Genomic DNA, 16,728 nt, shown 5'->3' on the forward strand with positions numbered 1-16,728 from the left:
AAACATGAATCATCAGCTTACAGTGACACCTTTGTTTTTCAGTGGATTTCTAATCCATTAATATTATTGTTGGATCTGATTTTAACAGCGGACATTTCGATGGCCATAATAAATAGATATGGCGATAGCGGACAACCTTGTTTTACTCCTCTTGACTGTCACGTTCTGACCTTTATTTCCTTTGTTTTGTCATTATTTAGTATGGTCAGGGCGTGAGTTGGGGTGGGCAGTCTGTTTGTTTTTCTATGATGGGGATTTATATGGGGATTTATATGTTTCGGCCTAGTATGGTTGTCAATCAGAGGCAGGTGTCATTAGTTGTCTCTGATTGAGAATCGTACTTAGGTAGCCTGGGTTTCACTGTGTGTTGGTGGGTGTTTGTTTCCGTGTCTGTGTTTTTCACCAGACGGTACTGTTTTGGGTTTCGTTCGTTCCACATTTATTGTTTTTTGTATTCAGTTGTTCATGTGTACTATTTCTTGGACACTTACCACGCCACATTGGTCCTCCGATCCTTTTCGCCTCTCCTCTTCGGAAGAAGATATTCTCCAAAATGTAAATGTTCCAGGCATTTATATATAAACTCCAATCATACTTTATCAAAAGCCTGGTTTCCCAGATTTTTCATGGTGTTCTACTGTTTCCAGGACTTGTCTTATATTATCTCCAAAGTATAGTCCATGTTAAAAACATGTTTGATTAGAATGAATAACCCTAACCCAGACAAAACCTTTTTAATTCAATGTGCTACAGTTTTTGCATCACAGCACTGAAGTGCAAGTGGCCTCCAAGTTGTTTTAATGAACTGCATCTTTATATTTACCACTTGGATCCTGTTTCAGTAATAATGAAATCAGACCTTGCTGAGTGGCTGATAATCTACCGTTTATATAGGACCGTTCCACAGGTTCATTCATTAGGCTTAGGGTTCCACAGGTTCATTCATTAGGGTTAGGGTTCCACAGGTTCATTCATTAGGGTTAGGGTTCCCCAGGTTCATTCATTAGGGTTAGGGTTCCCAGGTTCATTCATTAGGGTTAGGGTTCCCCAGGTTCATTCATTAGGGTTAGGGTTCCCCAGGTTCATTCATTAGGGTTAGGGTTCCCCAGGTTCATTCATTAGGGTTAGGGTTCCACAGGTTCATTCATTAGGGTTAGGGTTCCACAGGTTCATTCATTAGGGTTAGGGTTCCACAGGTTCATTCGTTAGGGTTCCACAGGTTCATTCGTTAGGGTTCCACAGGTTCATTCGTTAGGGTTCCACAGGTTCATTCGTTAGGGTTCCACAGGTTCATTCGTTAGGGTTCCACAGGTTCATTCGTTAGGGGTTCCACAGGTTCATTCGTTAGGGTTCCACAGGTTCATTCGTTAGGGTTCCACAGGTTCATTCGTTAGGGTTCCACAGGTTCATTCGTTAGGGTTCCACAGGTTCATTCGTTAGGGTTCCACAGGTTCATTCTTAGGGTTCCACAGGTTCATTCGTTAGGGTTCCACAGGTTCATTCGTTAGGGTTCCACAGGTTCATTCGTTAGGGTTCCACAGGTTCATTCGTTAGGGTTCCACAGGTTCATTCGTTAGGGTTCCACAGGTTCATTCGTTAGGGTTCCACAGGTTCATTCGTTAGGGTTCCCAGGGTTCCACAGGTTCATTCGTTAGGGGGTTCCACAGGTTCATTCGTTAGGGTTCCACAGGTTCATTCGTTAGGGTTCCACAGGTTCATTCGTTAGGGTTCCACAGGTTCATTCGTTAGGGTTCCACAGGTTCATTCGTTAGGGTTCCACAGGTTCATTCGTTAGGGTTCCACAGGTTCATTCGTTAGGGTTCCACAGGTTCATTCGTTAGGGTTCCACAGGTTCATTCGTTAGGGTTCCACAGGTTCATTCGTTAGGGTTCCACAGGTTCATTCGTTAGGGTTCCACAGGTTCATTCGTTAGGGTTCCACAGGTTCATTCGTTAGGGTTCCACAGGTTCATTCATTAGGGTTCCACAGGTTCATTCATTAGGGTTCCACAGGTGCATTCATTAGGGTTCCACAGGTGCATTCATTAGGGTTCCACAGGTGCATTCATTAGGGTTAGGGTTCCACAGGTGCATTCATTAGGGTTAGGGTTCCACAGGTGCATTCATTAGGGTTAGGGTTAGGGTTAGGGTTCCACAGGTTCATTCATTAGGGTTAGGGTTCATTGAACAAGCATGGGAAACAGTGTTTAAACCCTTTACAATGAAGATCTGTGAATTATTATATCTATTTTTTGAATTATCTTTGAAAGACAGGGTCCTGAAAAAGGAAAGTTTATTTTTTTCTGAGTTTACTACTACTACTACTAATACCACTACTATTATAGGAGCAAGATGTACAAGAAGACCAGGGTTATCATCCAATAATCTCATCATTATTAATCACAAGGTTGTTTCAGGATTAAAGCTGTTTGCAGTCCTCTGCTGAAATACACATGTCATATCTTAATTTGATCATCCTGTTGTTGATGGATTTTTCCTGTGTGTATTGTAGGTTTAAACAGTTTGTAATTCCCCATTTCAGACTTGATTTTTCCTTAATGAAAAATGTATCAACCCATACAAAAATGTCCATTAATTATAATCCACATAACAATTCACATTTCCTGTTGCTGCAGGATTATTTTGCTGCTGTGTGAAACTGTCTCAAATGAAGATACGACATCTGTACTTGACATCTTACCATTGTCACAGTCTCTGTTCAGAACGCACTAGTGTTTCAGAGGAACCCCAATCTGTTTCCACAAATAAACATTTCAACTCTGAAAAACTTCAGTAAAGGTGATAAATTGACCCATTGCTAATGGGTTTTAACCACGTTGATATATTATTATTAAGAGCTTCGGTGGTGTTACACCAAGAGGTCTGTTTTCACGTTTCACCGTGACATGACCCTAATTTGATCTGACTCAGTTGATGATGTTTGTGCTAATGATACAGTGTTGTGTTGTGTTGCAGAGAGAAGAGATGAGAGATAGATTAGTATTAGTAGCGAAAGCAGCAGCACTGAGTGGTAAGAGAAGTAGAACAGGAAGTGGACATTCTCTCTATGGACTCCAGCTCTCCCTCTCTGTCACCACAGCAGCTAGCCAGTCGCTTTAAAGGGCCAACAGCTTTAATGACAGACCTCAGCCACGACCTGCAGCTAAGACAGACCTCAGCTACGACCAGGGGCTAAGACAGACCTCGGCTACGACCAGGGGCTAAGACAGACCTCAGCTACGACCAGGGGCTAAGACAGACCTCAGCTACGACCAGGGGCTAAGACAGACCTCAGCTACGACCAGGGGCTAAGACAGACCTCAGCGACGACCAGGGGCTAAGACAGACCTCAGCGACGACCAGGGGCTAAGACAGACCTCAGCGACGACCAGGGGCTAAGACAGACCTCAGCGACGACCAGCAGCTAAGACAGACCTCAGCGATGACCAGCAGCTAAGACAGACCTCAGCTACGACCAGCAGCTAAGACAGACCTCAGCCACGACCAGCAGCTAAGACAGACCTCAGCCACGACCAGCAGCTAAGACAGACCTCAGCCACGACCAGCAGCTAAGACAGACCTCAGCCACGACCAGCAGCTAAGACAAACCTCAGCTACGACCAGCAGCTAAGACAGACCTCAGCCACGACCAGCAGCTAAGACAAACCTCAGCTACGACCAGCAGCTAAGACAGACCTCAGCCACGACCAGCGGCTAAGACAGACCTCAGCGACGACCAGCGGCTAAGACAGACCTCAGCGACGACCAGCGGCTAAGACAGACCTCAGCTACGACCAGGGGCTAAGACAGACCTCAGCCACGACCAGCAGCTAAGACAGACCTCAGCCACGACCAGCGGCTAAGACAGACCTCAGCTACGACCAGGGGCTAAGACAGACCTCAGCCATGACCAGCAGCTATGACAGACCTCAGCCACGACCAGCAGCTAATACAGACCTCAGCCACGACCAGCAGCTAAGACAGACCTCAGCCACGACCAGCAGCTAAGACAGACCTCAGCCACGACCAGCAGCTAAGACAGACCTCAGCCACGACCAGCAGCTAAGACAGACCTCAGCCACGACCAGCAGCTAAGACAGACCTCAGCTACGACCAGCAGCTAAGACAGACCTCAGCTACGACCAGAAGCTAAGACAGACCTCAGCCACGACCAGCAGCTAAGACAGACCTCAGCCACGACCAGCAGCTAAGACAGACCTCAGCCACGACCAGCAGCTAAGACAGACCTCAGCCACGACCAGCAGCTAAGACAGACCTCAGCCACGACCAGCAGCTAAGACAGACCTCAGCCACGACCAGCAGCTAAGACAGACCTCAGCTACGACCAGCAGCTAAGACAGACCTCAGCCACGACCAGCAGCTAAGACAGACCGCTCTAGTTCTGTCATTCTATGAATACATGTCTCTTACTACTGGAGATGGTGGTTGAGTCAGAAACAGCACCCCCTGTACACTGTTGCATCACTTCCTGGTGCTCTCTGTCTCTCTCCCTACTCTGATAGGAACTGGGCACCCCCTGTACACTGTTACATCACTTCCTGGTTCTCACTGTCTCTCTCCCTACTCTGATAGGAACTAGTGTTGTGAAGTGCTGTGGTACTGTGGTGTTCAGTCAGTGGAGGCTGTGGTTGAGAAGGTTGAAGCATTGTAAGGTTAGATATCAGCCTGTCTTGGGCTCACAGTCACTGAAAGTAACAGAGATGTTGTATCGACGGTTCTTTGATGTCAAAGGTCTCTCCATGAAGTTAAAGTGTCGGCGAGGACTGGAGGTAGGTACAGAATGAGGACTGGTAGATACAGTAGGAGGACGGGGGTAGAGGACAGGGGTAGGTACCACAGAAGGACGGGGTTAGAGGACGGGGGTAGAGGACAGGGGTAGAGGACAGTAGGAGGACAAGGGTAGAGGACAGGGGTAGAGGACAGCAGGAGGACAGGGGTAGAGGACAGTAGGAGGACAAGGGTAGAGGACAGGGGTAGGTACAGTAGGAGGACAGGGGTAGATACAGTAGGAGGACAGGGGTAGGTACAGTAGGAGGACAGGGGTAGATAGAAGGAGGACAGGGGTAGAGGACAGGGGTAGGTACAGCAGGAGGATGGGGTAGAGGACAGGGGTAGAGGACAGGGGTAGAGGACAGGGGTAGAGGACAGGGGTAGAGGACAGGGGTAGGTACTGCAGGATGTCGGGGGTAGGGGATAGTAGGAGGACAGGGGTAGAGGACAGGAGTAGGTACCGCAGGAGGACGGGGTAGAGGACAGGGGTAGGTACCGCAGGAGGACGGGGGTAGAGGACAGTAGGAAGACATTAGGAGGACAATAGGAGGACAGGGGTAGGTGAGTCACCTGGGGTTTGTAACTCTGTATGGAATCTGTAGAAGTAGTTGAGGCAGTTTGTAAAACAGCTGTACGTCTGGATGGTAGAACATCTGATGGTTGGCAAAGCAGGGAAATATACAGGATACATACTCTATCTTGTTAGGAAAGGGATCACAATGGGTTTGGTAGGATACAGATGGGCTTGGTAGGATACAGATGGGTTTGGTAGGATACAGATGGGTTTGGTAGGATACAGATGGGTTTGGTAGGATACAGATGGGTTTGGTAGGATACAGATGGGTTTGGTAGGATACAGATGGGTTTGGTAGGATACAGATGGGTTTGGTAGGATACAGATGGGTTTGGTAGGATACAGATGGGTTTGGAAGGATACAGATGGGTTTGGTAGGATACAGATGGGTTTGGTAGGATACAGATGGGTTTGGAAGGATACAGATGGGTTTGGAAGGATACAGATGGGTTTGGAAGGATACAGATGGGTTTGGAAGGATACAGATGGGTTTGGTAGGTCTGGGAGGAATGAACAGTGTGATTCTGGTCCTGTTAGCATCTCCATTTCCACCCGGTGTAAAATATATCCTGTTGATGTAGCCTGTTTTCAGCTGTTTATCTGTTTTTGATATTGTGTTTAACCAATCAAAATACCTCTGCATTGACAACATTGAAAGTTGAATTCAGGTTGTATAAATAGCAGATTTGTCAGAGGATAACCCATGTATTGTGTGCTGACCTCTTCCTCTACCTCTACCTCTACCTCTATTCAGGTTGTATAAACAGCAGTAAATAACCCATGTATTGTGTGCTTAGTTTTTAGAACCAGCTACTGGAAGTCATTGTTTTAAACACCTTGATTTTTTGAGAAAAGTTGTTGAGATGACCGAGTTGTTGTTCTGTATTGGAGAGTTTTTATGCCATTCAGCTGCGTGCAACTTCCTGAATGTAAGGGGAAGTGAGCGTAAAGGGGAAGAGGCGATGTAAGCTAGATACCAACGTGGTCGGGAGGCGCTGTAGGGAGGGTGTGATGTAATACTGTCAAATTGTGTAACAACGTAGAGGGCTCCATATGACTCCACATTGACGTGATTGGTCGACGGTAGGTGAGGGGGCGGGAAGTCTTGTGTAAACACAAATTCACTTCCTCGACAACTTCCTTGACAACAGCTCTGTGCATACTCTGCGAAACATAGGAAGTATTAATGGCCCTGACTTCTGCAGAGGCCGTATGATTGTAACGAGGCACAGTCAATGCAGACGTCGGATTATATAAGGACTAGTAACCATACAGACTAACAGATCCTGATAGAGGTCATCTTGGTCTAGTAGATCCTGGTCATCATGTGGTCTATATAAGGACTAGTTACCATGCAGATCAGATCATCTGGTCAGTAGAGGTCATCTGTGGTCTATATAAGGACTAGTAACCATACAGATCCTGGTCAGTAGAGGTCATCTGTGGTCTATATAAGGACTAGTTACCATGCAGATCCTGGTCAGTAGAGGTCATCTGTGGTCTATATAAGGACTAGTTACCATAGAGATCCTGGTCAGTAGAGGTCATCTGTGGTCTATATAATGACTAATTACCATACAGATCCTGGTCAGTAGAGTTCATCTGTGGTCTATATAAGGACTAGTTACCATACAGATCCTGGTCAGTAGAGGTCATCTGTGGTCTATATGAGGACTAGTTACCATACAGATCCTGGTCAGTAGAGGTCATCTGTGGTCTATATAAGGACTAGTTACCATACAGATCCTGGTCAGTAGAGGTCATCTGTGGTCTATATGAGGACTAGTAACCATACAGATCCTGGTCAGTAGAGGTCATCTGTGGTCTATATAAGGACTAGTAACCATACAGACTAACAGATCCTGGTCAGTAGAGGTCATCTGTGGTCTATATGAGGACTAGTTACCATACAGATCCTGGTCAGTAGAGGTCATCTGTGGTCTATATAAGGACTAGTTACCATACAGATCCTGGTCAGTAGAGGTCATCTGTGGTCTATATGAGGACTAGTAACCATACAGATCCTGGTCAGTAGAGGTCATCTGTGGTCTATATAAGGACTAGTAACCATACAGACTAACAGATCCTGGTCAGTAGAGGTCATCTGTGGTCTATATAAGGACTAGTTACCATAGAGATCCTTTCCCGGCAGGAACGGAGAGAGAGGGTAGCTGTACTGTCTGACCTGTACTGTCTGACATTCTGTTTCTAGGCAGGGAAAGGAGGAACGGAGAGAGAGGGTAGCTGTACTGTCTGACCTCATTCTGTTTCTAGGCAGGGAAAAGAGGAACGGAGAGAGAGGGTAGCTGTACTGTCTGACCTGTACTGTCTGACCTCATTCTGTTTCTAGGCAGGGAAAAGAGGAACGGAGAGAGAGGGTAGCTGTACTGTCTGACCTCATTCTGTTTCTAGGCAGGGAAAGGAGGAACGGAGAGAGAGGGTAGCTGTACTGTCTGACCTCATTCTGTTTCTAGGCAGGGAAAGGAGGAACGGAGAGAGAGGGTAGCTGTACTGTCTGACCTCATTCTGTTTCTAGGCAGGGAAAGGAGGAACGGAGAGAGAGGGTAGCTGTACTGTCTGACCTCATTCTGTTTCTAGGCAGGGAAAGGAGGAACGGAGAGAGAGGGTAGATGTACTGTCTGACCTCATTCTGTTTCTAGGCAGGGAAAGGAGGAACGGAGAGAGAGGGTAGCTGTACTGTCTGACCTCATTCTGTTTCTAGGCAGGGAAAGGAGGAACGGAGAGAGAGGGTAGCTGTACTGTCTGACCTCATTCTGTTTCTAGGCAGGGAAAGGAGGAACGGAGAGAGAGGGTAGCTGTACTGTCTGACCTCATTCTGTTTCTTCTCCTAATCCCCCTTCTTCCACCTGCAGGAAAAGGATGGAGAGAAGAGTCGAGACAAAGACGATAGGAGAGAGGCGAAGGCCAGAGAGAGATGTACGCTGAACGGACATCACTTCAGCATGGTCTCCTCCCAGACACAATCCTCCTCCTGCCACCAATGCAGCAAAACCATCAACACTAAGGATGCCTTTCTCTGCACCCGTAAGACAACATCAGTCAATACAACTCTAACAAAACCAACTATTAGCAGGTTTAGTAGATACACACCATATCGCTCAAGATGGCGCTGACAGAGAGGGCTGCTTTGCTTCTAATCCTTAGGAAACATTTCAGTATTTTTATTTTGATGTATTATTTCTTACATTGTTAGCACAGACAATCTTAAGTTTTATTACATACAGCCGGGAAGAACTATTGGATATCAGAGCGATGTCAACTTACCAGCACTACGACCAGGAATACGACTTTCCCGAAGGGGATCCTTTGTCCGCAACACTCGGGCAATTGAACTGATTCCTGAGGCTGATCCAAAACAACTCTGCTGGAGAAGAGGCAGACAGAACAGTGTTCTGGTCAGACTTCGGAGGTGCACACACCACCCACCACTCCCGAGTATATAACTCGCCAATGTCCAGTCCCTAGATAACAAGGTCGATGAAATTAGGGCGAGGTTTGCTTTCCAGAGAGACATCAGGGATTGTAACATACTCTGTTTCACGGAACCATGGCTCTCTCGGGATATGCTGTCGGAGACGGTACAACTACCTGGTTTATCAGTGCGTCGCGCCGACAGTAATAAACATCTCTTTGGGAAGAAGGGCGGGGGTTTCATGTTTAATGACTTATGGTGTAATTGTAACAACAGGAATTCAAGTCTTTTTGTTCACCTGACCTAGAATTCCTCATAATCAAATGCCGACCATATTATCTCAAGATAATTATATTTTGTTATTGTCACAGCCATATATATCCCCCCTCAAGTCGATACCACAATGGCCCTCAAGGAACTTCAATGGACTATATTGGAAATCATATATGCTGAGGCTGAATTAATTGTAGCTGGGGATTTTAACAAACAAAATTTGAGAACAAGGCTACCTAAATTGTATCAGCATATCGACTGTAGAACTCGCACTGGAAAACCACTGGATCATTGCTACTCTAACTTCCGCTTACAAGGCCCTCGCCCGCCCTTATTTCGTCAAATATGAACACGTATCTATTTTGCTCCTCCATTCCTATAGGCAAAAACTTAAACAGGAAGTACCCATGCTAAGGACTATTTAACGCCAGTCTGACCAATCGGGAATCCACGTTTCAAGATTGTTTTGATTACAGGGACTGGGATATGTTCTGGATAGTGTCAGAGAATAATACCATAGGGCTTTGCACAATTGGCCCAGCATCGTCCGGGTTTGGCCGGGGTAGGCCCTCATTGTAAATAAGAATTTGATCTTAACTGACTTGCCTAGTTAAAGGTTAAAATAAATAAAAAGTTAAAATTAAATCAAATCATCCAAATGTCGACAAAGTGGAGTCGCAATTCAATGGCTCAGACACAAGACAATTGTCTGCCGACAATCACGGACTTCAAAAGGTAAACCAGCCACGTCACGGACACCGACGTCTTGCTTCCAGGTGAACTAAACACCTTCTTTGCCCACTTTGAGGATAATACAGTGCCACCAATGTGGCCCGCTACCAAGGACTGTGGAATCTCCTTCTCCGTGGCTGATGGAGTTCCTCTGCCTACACATCACTGACAATCTGAAATGGTCCATCCAAACAGACAGTGTGGTGAAGAAGGTGCAACAATGCCTCTTCAACCTCAGGAGGCTGAAGAAATGTGGCTTGTCACCTAAAACCCTCACAAACTTTTACACATGCACAATCGAGAGCATCCTTTCGGGCTGTATCACCGCCCGGAATGGCAACTGCACCGCCCACAACCGCAAGGCTCTCCAGAGGGTAGTGCGGTCTGCACAACGCATCACCGGGGCAAACTACCTGCCCTCCAGGACACCTACACCACCCGATGTCACAGGAAGGCCATAAAGATCATCATGGACAATAACCACCCGAGCCACTGCCTGTTCACACCACTACCATCCAGAAAGCGAGCTCAGTACAGGTGCATCAAAGCTGAGACTGAAACAGCTTCTATCTCTAGGCCATCAGACTGTTAATGGAAGCCTCTCAAACATAATCCAGGTAGAATCAGGAATTCCCCAGGGCAGCTGTTTAGGCCCCTTGCAGGTAGAATCAGGAATTCCCCAGAGTAGCTGTTTAGGCCCCTTGCTTTTTTCAACCTTTACTAACTGAATACCACTGACTTTGAGTAAAGACAGAGTGTCTATGTATGTGGATGACTTACGGAGTTGACGTCAGACAACAATCTGAATGAGTTTGACGTTCGACAACAATCTGAATGAGTTGTGACGTTCGACAACAACCTTTTACAGAGTTGACGTTAGAAAACAATCTGAATGAGTTTGATTTATGGAATTGAAGTGGTATACAAGGTCGCAATTTAGTTTTTCTTCAGTTGCTTCATGACTAAAAACTAATCAAAATAAACATATTTAAACCAAAATGAATATTCTATCAAGGAGATGGAATTGACAGTTCATTGTTGTGATGATGTGTGGTGATTTCAATATTTTTTGTTTTCATCTATTAAATGTAGAGAACTTTCCGGAGTGGTCTTCTTGTACTACATAGAATAAGGACATGCAGAAGAAGCTGTCCCTGCTCATCCCTGATTCATTTAGGATTTAAGACCAATCTGACGGAGTTCACCATATCTCCAGGCACATCTTTTAAGACTATTTCTCTTAAAGGCAGAGAGGGCTCTCAGAAGAAACTACAACATATATTTTTTTAAACTATAAAAATATCATTGCCGGTTTATAGAATAAAAATATGTATAATTGGAGAGTTGAAACTGGTATAATTTGTTCCAGACAAGGGCATGTCTAGGCATAGAGCCGATATGAAAATGTATAATATAGAAAATATTTAGAAAATTACAAAAGCAAATCTTTCCCTAATTAAATTCCACTAAATGTAATTTCATCTGAATTAAAACAAACAAAAGAAAAACAAATTGTCTATAAATACAAAGTTTCCCAACAAGGATTGTCCCAACTTTCAAGAATCCCCGTTGGACTATGGTGTCATTCTGGACATACGCCAACTCTCTAGTTCTGTAGACCAGTCCAATTCTCTGGTTCTACAGACCAGTCCACTTCTCTGGTTCTGTAGACCAGTCCAACTCTGTAGACCGGTCCACTTTTCTGGTTCTGTAGACCAGTCCAACTCTCTGGTTCTGTAGACCAGTCCAACTCTCTGGTTCTGTAGACCAGTCCAACTCTCTGGTTCTGTAGACCAGTCCAACTCTCTGGTTCTGTAGACCAGTCCAACTCTCTGGTTCTGTAGACTGAGTTTTTACTTTCAGATTTAGAGTTGCATTCTTTTTGTATTTTTCAGATTGCAATTCACATGTTCATAAGAGTTGTAGAGAAAGCCTGCCTGTCTGTGCCAAGGTGAAGATGAAGGTAAGGAAAAACTGTATTTAAAACTATTTTCAAAACCATTTCATATAAAATGAGTAGCCTACAAGGACATCATGTTTTTATGCACTAGATCATTTTGTCAGCCAATAGGATGAGTAGCCTACAAGAATAATAATAATAATAATAATAATAATAATAATAATAATAATATAATAATAATAATATATGCCATATAGCAGATGCTTTTATCCAAAGCGACTTACAGTCATGTGTGCATACATTCTACGTATGGGTGGTCCAGGGGATCGAACCCACTACCCTGGCGTTACAAGCGCCATGCTCTACCAACTGAGCTACAGAAGGACATCATGTTTTTATGTACAAGATCATTTTGTCAGCCAATAGGATGAGTAGCATACAGGACATCAAGGTCATGAACTTATTTACACTACTGAAGTCCTGGATTGTTTTCCCTCCAGTCGCCCAGACAGCAGTTTGCAGTTCCAGATTCAGCCACCATTCCTGTTGTCACCCGGAGACCAAAACGAGGGTTAAACCGTGAGTCCATCTTAAATATACTCAATAGTCATACTGTTGGTGTTTCCCAGAGCCACCACAGTCCTGTCCTGGTCCCAGATCTGTTGGTGTTAACCAGAGCCACCACAGCATTGTCCTGGTCCCAGATCTGTTGGTCCTACAGGGCTGCATGTTGTCTGTTCCCTATAGAGTCCTACAGGGCTGGATGTATCTTCTCCCTATAGAGTCCTACAGGGCTGGATGTATCTGTTCCCTATAGAGTCCTACAGGGCTGGATGTATCTGTTCCCTATAGAGTCCTACAGGGCTGGATGTATCTGTTCCCTATAGAGTCCTACAGGGCTGGATGTATCTGTTCCCTATAGAGTCCTACAGGGCTGGATGAGTCCTACAGGGCTGGATGTATCTGTTCCCTATAGAGTCCTACAGGGCTGGATGTATCTGTTCCCTATAGAGTCCTACAGGGCTGGATGTGTCTGTTCACTATAGAGTCCTACAGGGCTGGATGTATCTGTTCCCTATAGAGTCCTACAGGGCTGGATGTATCTGTTCCCTATAGAGTCCTACAGGGCTGGATGTATCTGTTCCCTATAGAGTCCTACAGGGCTGGATGTATCTGTTCCCTATAGAGTCCTACAGGGCTGGATGTATCTGTTCCCTATAGAGTCCTACAGGGCTGGATGTATCTGTTCCCTATAGAGTCCTACAGGGCTGGATGTATCTGTTCCCTATAGAGTCCTACAGGGCTGGATGTATCTGTTCCCTATAGAGTCCTACAGGGCTGCATGTCAACATGTGCACTGTGTAAGGATTAGGGTGCCATGTGGGACGTAACCCAATACCATCCTACCGCATTCCTCTGTTAACGCTGGCCCTCTCTTATGACATCACAGCAGGTGCATCGAGGGAGCGACCCTGGTCAGCCATCTTGTCTCCAGAAGACCACTCCTCATTGGTTGTTCCCTCCCGAAGACATACCTCCATCATACCTTTCCCCGGCTCCAACCTGTCAAAGAGCATCTCCATATCCAACATCGCTGGGTGAGCAAACCAAACCTATCCCTGACCCTGAGCCTGTTCTTAAACCCAAACCTATCCCTAACCCTATCCCTATCCCTGACCCTGAGCCTGTTCTTAAACCCAAACCTATCCCTAACCCTGAGCCTGTTCTTAAACCCAAACCTATCCCTAACCCTGACCCTGAGCCTGTTCTTAAACCCAAACCTATCCCTAACCCTGAGCCTGTTCTTAAATCCAAACCTATCCCTAACCCTATCCCTATCCCTGACCCTGAGCCTGTTCTTAAACCCAAACCTAACCCTAACCATATCCCTAACCCTGACCCTGAGCCTGTTCTTAAACCCAAACCTATCCCTATCCCTACCCTATCCTGTTCTTAAACCCTGACCCTGTTCTTAAACCCAAACCTGTTCCTGTTCTTAAACCAAAACCTATCCCTGACCCTGAGCCTGTTCTTAAACCCAAACCTAACCCTACCTATCCCTAACCATATCCCCATAACCCTGACCCTGAGCCTGTTCTTAACCCAAACCTAACCCTATCCATATCCCTAACCCTGACCCTGAGCCTGTTCTTAAACCCAAACCTATCCCTAACCATATCCCTAACCCTGACCCTGAGCCTGTTCTTAAACCCAAACCTATCCCTAACCCTGACCCTGAGCCTGTTCTTAAACCCAAACCTATGAGCCTGTTCTAAACCATATCCCTATCCCTGACCCTGAGCCTGTTCTTAAACCCCTAAACCTATCCTGTTCTAACCATATCCCTAACCCCCTGACCCTGAGCCTGTTCTTAAACCCAAACCTATCCCTAAACCTATCCCCTAACCCTGAGCCTGTTCTTAAACCCTGACCCTGAGCCTGTTCTTAAACCCAAACCTATCCCTAACCATATCCCTAACCCTAACCCTGAGCCTGTTCTTAAACCCAAACCTATCCCTAACCCCTAACCCTCTGTTCTTAAACCCCTAAACCCTATCCTGTTCTAACCATATCCCTAACCCTGACCCTGAGCCTGTTCTTAAACCCAAACCTATCCCTATCCCTATCCCTGACCCTGAGCCTGTTCTTAAACCAAAACCTATCCCTAACCATATCCCTAACCCTGACCCTGAGCCTGTTCTTAAACCCCCTAAACCTATCCCTGACCCTGAGCCTGTTCTTAAACCAAAACCTATCCCTAACCCTGAGCCTGTTCTTAAACCCAAACCTATCCCTAACCCTATCCCTGACCCTGAGCCTGTTCTTAAACCAAAACCTATCCCTAACCTGTTCTTAAACCCCTATCCCTAACCCTGAGCCTGTTCTTAAACCAAAACCTATCCCTAACCAACCTAACCCTAACCCTGAGCCTGTTCTTAAACCAAAAACCTATCCCCTGACCCTGAGCCTGTTCTAAACCAAAACCTATCCCCTAACCCTGAGCCTGTTCTTAAACCCTGAACCTATCCCTAACCCTGAGCCTGTTCTTAAACCAAAACCTATCCCTAACCCTAACCCTGAGCCTGTTCTTAAACCAAACCTATCCCTAACCCTATCCCTAACCCTGACCCTGAGCCTGTTCTTAAACCAAAACCTATCCCTAACCCTAACCCTGAGCCTGTTCTTAAACCAAAACCTATCCCTGACCCTGAGCCTGTTCTTAAACCAAAACCTATCCCTGACCCTGAGCCTGTTCTTAAACCCAAACCTATCCCTAACCATATCCCTAACCCTGACCCTGAGCCTGTTCTTAAACCCAAACCTATCCCTAACCATATCCCTAACCCTAACCCTGAGCCTGTTCTTAAACCAAAACCTAACCCTAACCATACTCCTAACCCTAACCCTGAGCCTGTTCTTAAACCAAAACCTATCCCTAACCCTAACCCTGAGCCTGTTCTTAAACCAAAACCTATCCCTAACCCTAACCCTGAGCCTGTTCTTAAACCAAAACCCCTAACCCTAACCCTCCCTAACCCTAACCCTGAGCCTGTTCTTAAACCAAAACCTATCCCTGACCCTGAGCCTGTTCTTAAACCAAAACCTATCCCTGACCCTGAGCCTGTTCTTAAAACCTAAACCCCTATGTTCCCCTAACCCTGAGCCTGTTCTTAAACCAAAACCTATCCCTAACCCTGAAACCTGAGCCTGTTCTTAAACCAAAACCTAACCCTAACCTACCCTAACCCTAACCCCCTAGCCTGTTCTTAAACCCTAAACCTATCCCTGAGCCTGTTCCCTGAGCCTGTTCTTAAACCCAAACCTATCCCTAACCCTGAGCCTGTTCTTAAACCAAAACCTATCCCTAACCCTAACCCTGAGCCTGTTCTTAAACCAAAACCTATCCCTAACCCTAACCCTGAGCCTGTTCTTAAACCCAAAACCTAAAACCTAACCCTAACCCTAACCCTGAGCCTGTTCTTAAACCAAAACCTATCCCTAACCCCTAACCCTGAGCCTGTTCTTAAACCAAAACCTATCCCTAACCCTAACCCCCTGAGCCTGTTCTTAAACCAAACCTATCCTATCCCTAACCCTAACCCTGAGCCTGTTCTTAAACCAAAACCTATCCCTAACCCTAACCCTGAGCCTGTTCTTAAACCAAAACCTATCCCTAACCCTGACCCTGAGCCTGTTCTTAAACCAAAACCTATCCCTAACCCTAACCCTGAGCCTGTTCTTAAACCAAAACCTATCCCTAACCCTAACCCTGAGCCTGTTCTTAAACCAAAACCTATCCCTAACCCTAACCCTGAGCCTGTTCTTAAACCAAAACCTATCCCTAACCCTGACCCTGAGCCTGTTCTTAAACCAAAACCTATCCCTGACCCTGAGCCTGTTCTTAAACCCAAACCTATCCCTAACCATATCCCTAACCCTAACCCTGAGCCTGTTCTTAAACCAAAACCTATCCCTAACCCTAACCCTATCCCTAACCCTAGCCTGTTCTTAAACCAAAACCTAAAAACCCTAGCCTAACCCTAACCCTGAGCCTGTTCTTAAACCCCTAACCCTGAGCCTGTTCTTAAACCAAAACCTATCCCTAACCCTAACCCTGAGCCTGTTCTTAACCAAAACCCAAACCTATCCCTAACCCTGAGCCTGTTCTTAAACCAAAACCTATCCCTAACCCTAACCCTGAGCCTGTTCTTAAACCAAAACCTATCCCTAACCCTAACCCTGAGCCTGTTCTTAAAAACCTAAAACCTATCCCTAAACCCCTAACCCTGAGCCTGTTCTTAAACCAAAACCTATCCCTAACCCTAACCCTGAGCCTGTTCTTAAACCAAAACCTATCCCTAACCCTAACCCTGAGCCTGTTCTTAAACCAAAACCTATCCCTAACCCTAACCCTGAGCCTGTTCTTAAACTATCCCTAAAAACAAAACCTATCCCTAACCCTAACCCTGAGCCTGTTCTTAAACCAAAACCTATCCCTAACCCTAACCCTGACCCTGTTCTTAAA

At 45.8% G+C, this 16,728-nt stretch overlaps 1 protein-coding gene across 1 annotated transcript in view; it reads left to right on the forward strand.

Annotated features, from left to right (window-relative positions):
- Positions 1–4,607: 4,607 nt before the first annotated feature.
- LOC124035358 (A-kinase anchor protein 13-like) overlaps positions 4,608–16,728 on the forward strand; it is an 80,722-nt gene continuing 68,601 nt past the window's right edge. The window contains exons 1-5 of the mRNA XM_046348820.1: positions 4,608–4,789; positions 8,238–8,409; positions 11,698–11,765; positions 12,203–12,281; positions 13,153–13,300. Coding sequence (XP_046204776.1) covers positions 4,721–4,789; positions 8,238–8,409; positions 11,698–11,765; positions 12,203–12,281; positions 13,153–13,300 — 536 coding nt within the window. The 5' untranslated portion in view covers positions 4,608–4,720. The remainder of the gene's footprint in view (positions 4,790–8,237; positions 8,410–11,697; positions 11,766–12,202; positions 12,282–13,152; positions 13,301–16,728) is intronic.

This window comes from Oncorhynchus gorbuscha, linkage group LG05 (assembly GCF_021184085.1).
Source record: "Oncorhynchus gorbuscha isolate QuinsamMale2020 ecotype Even-year linkage group LG05, OgorEven_v1.0, whole genome shotgun sequence".
Lineage (NCBI taxonomy): Eukaryota > Metazoa > Chordata > Actinopteri > Salmoniformes > Salmonidae > Oncorhynchus > Oncorhynchus gorbuscha.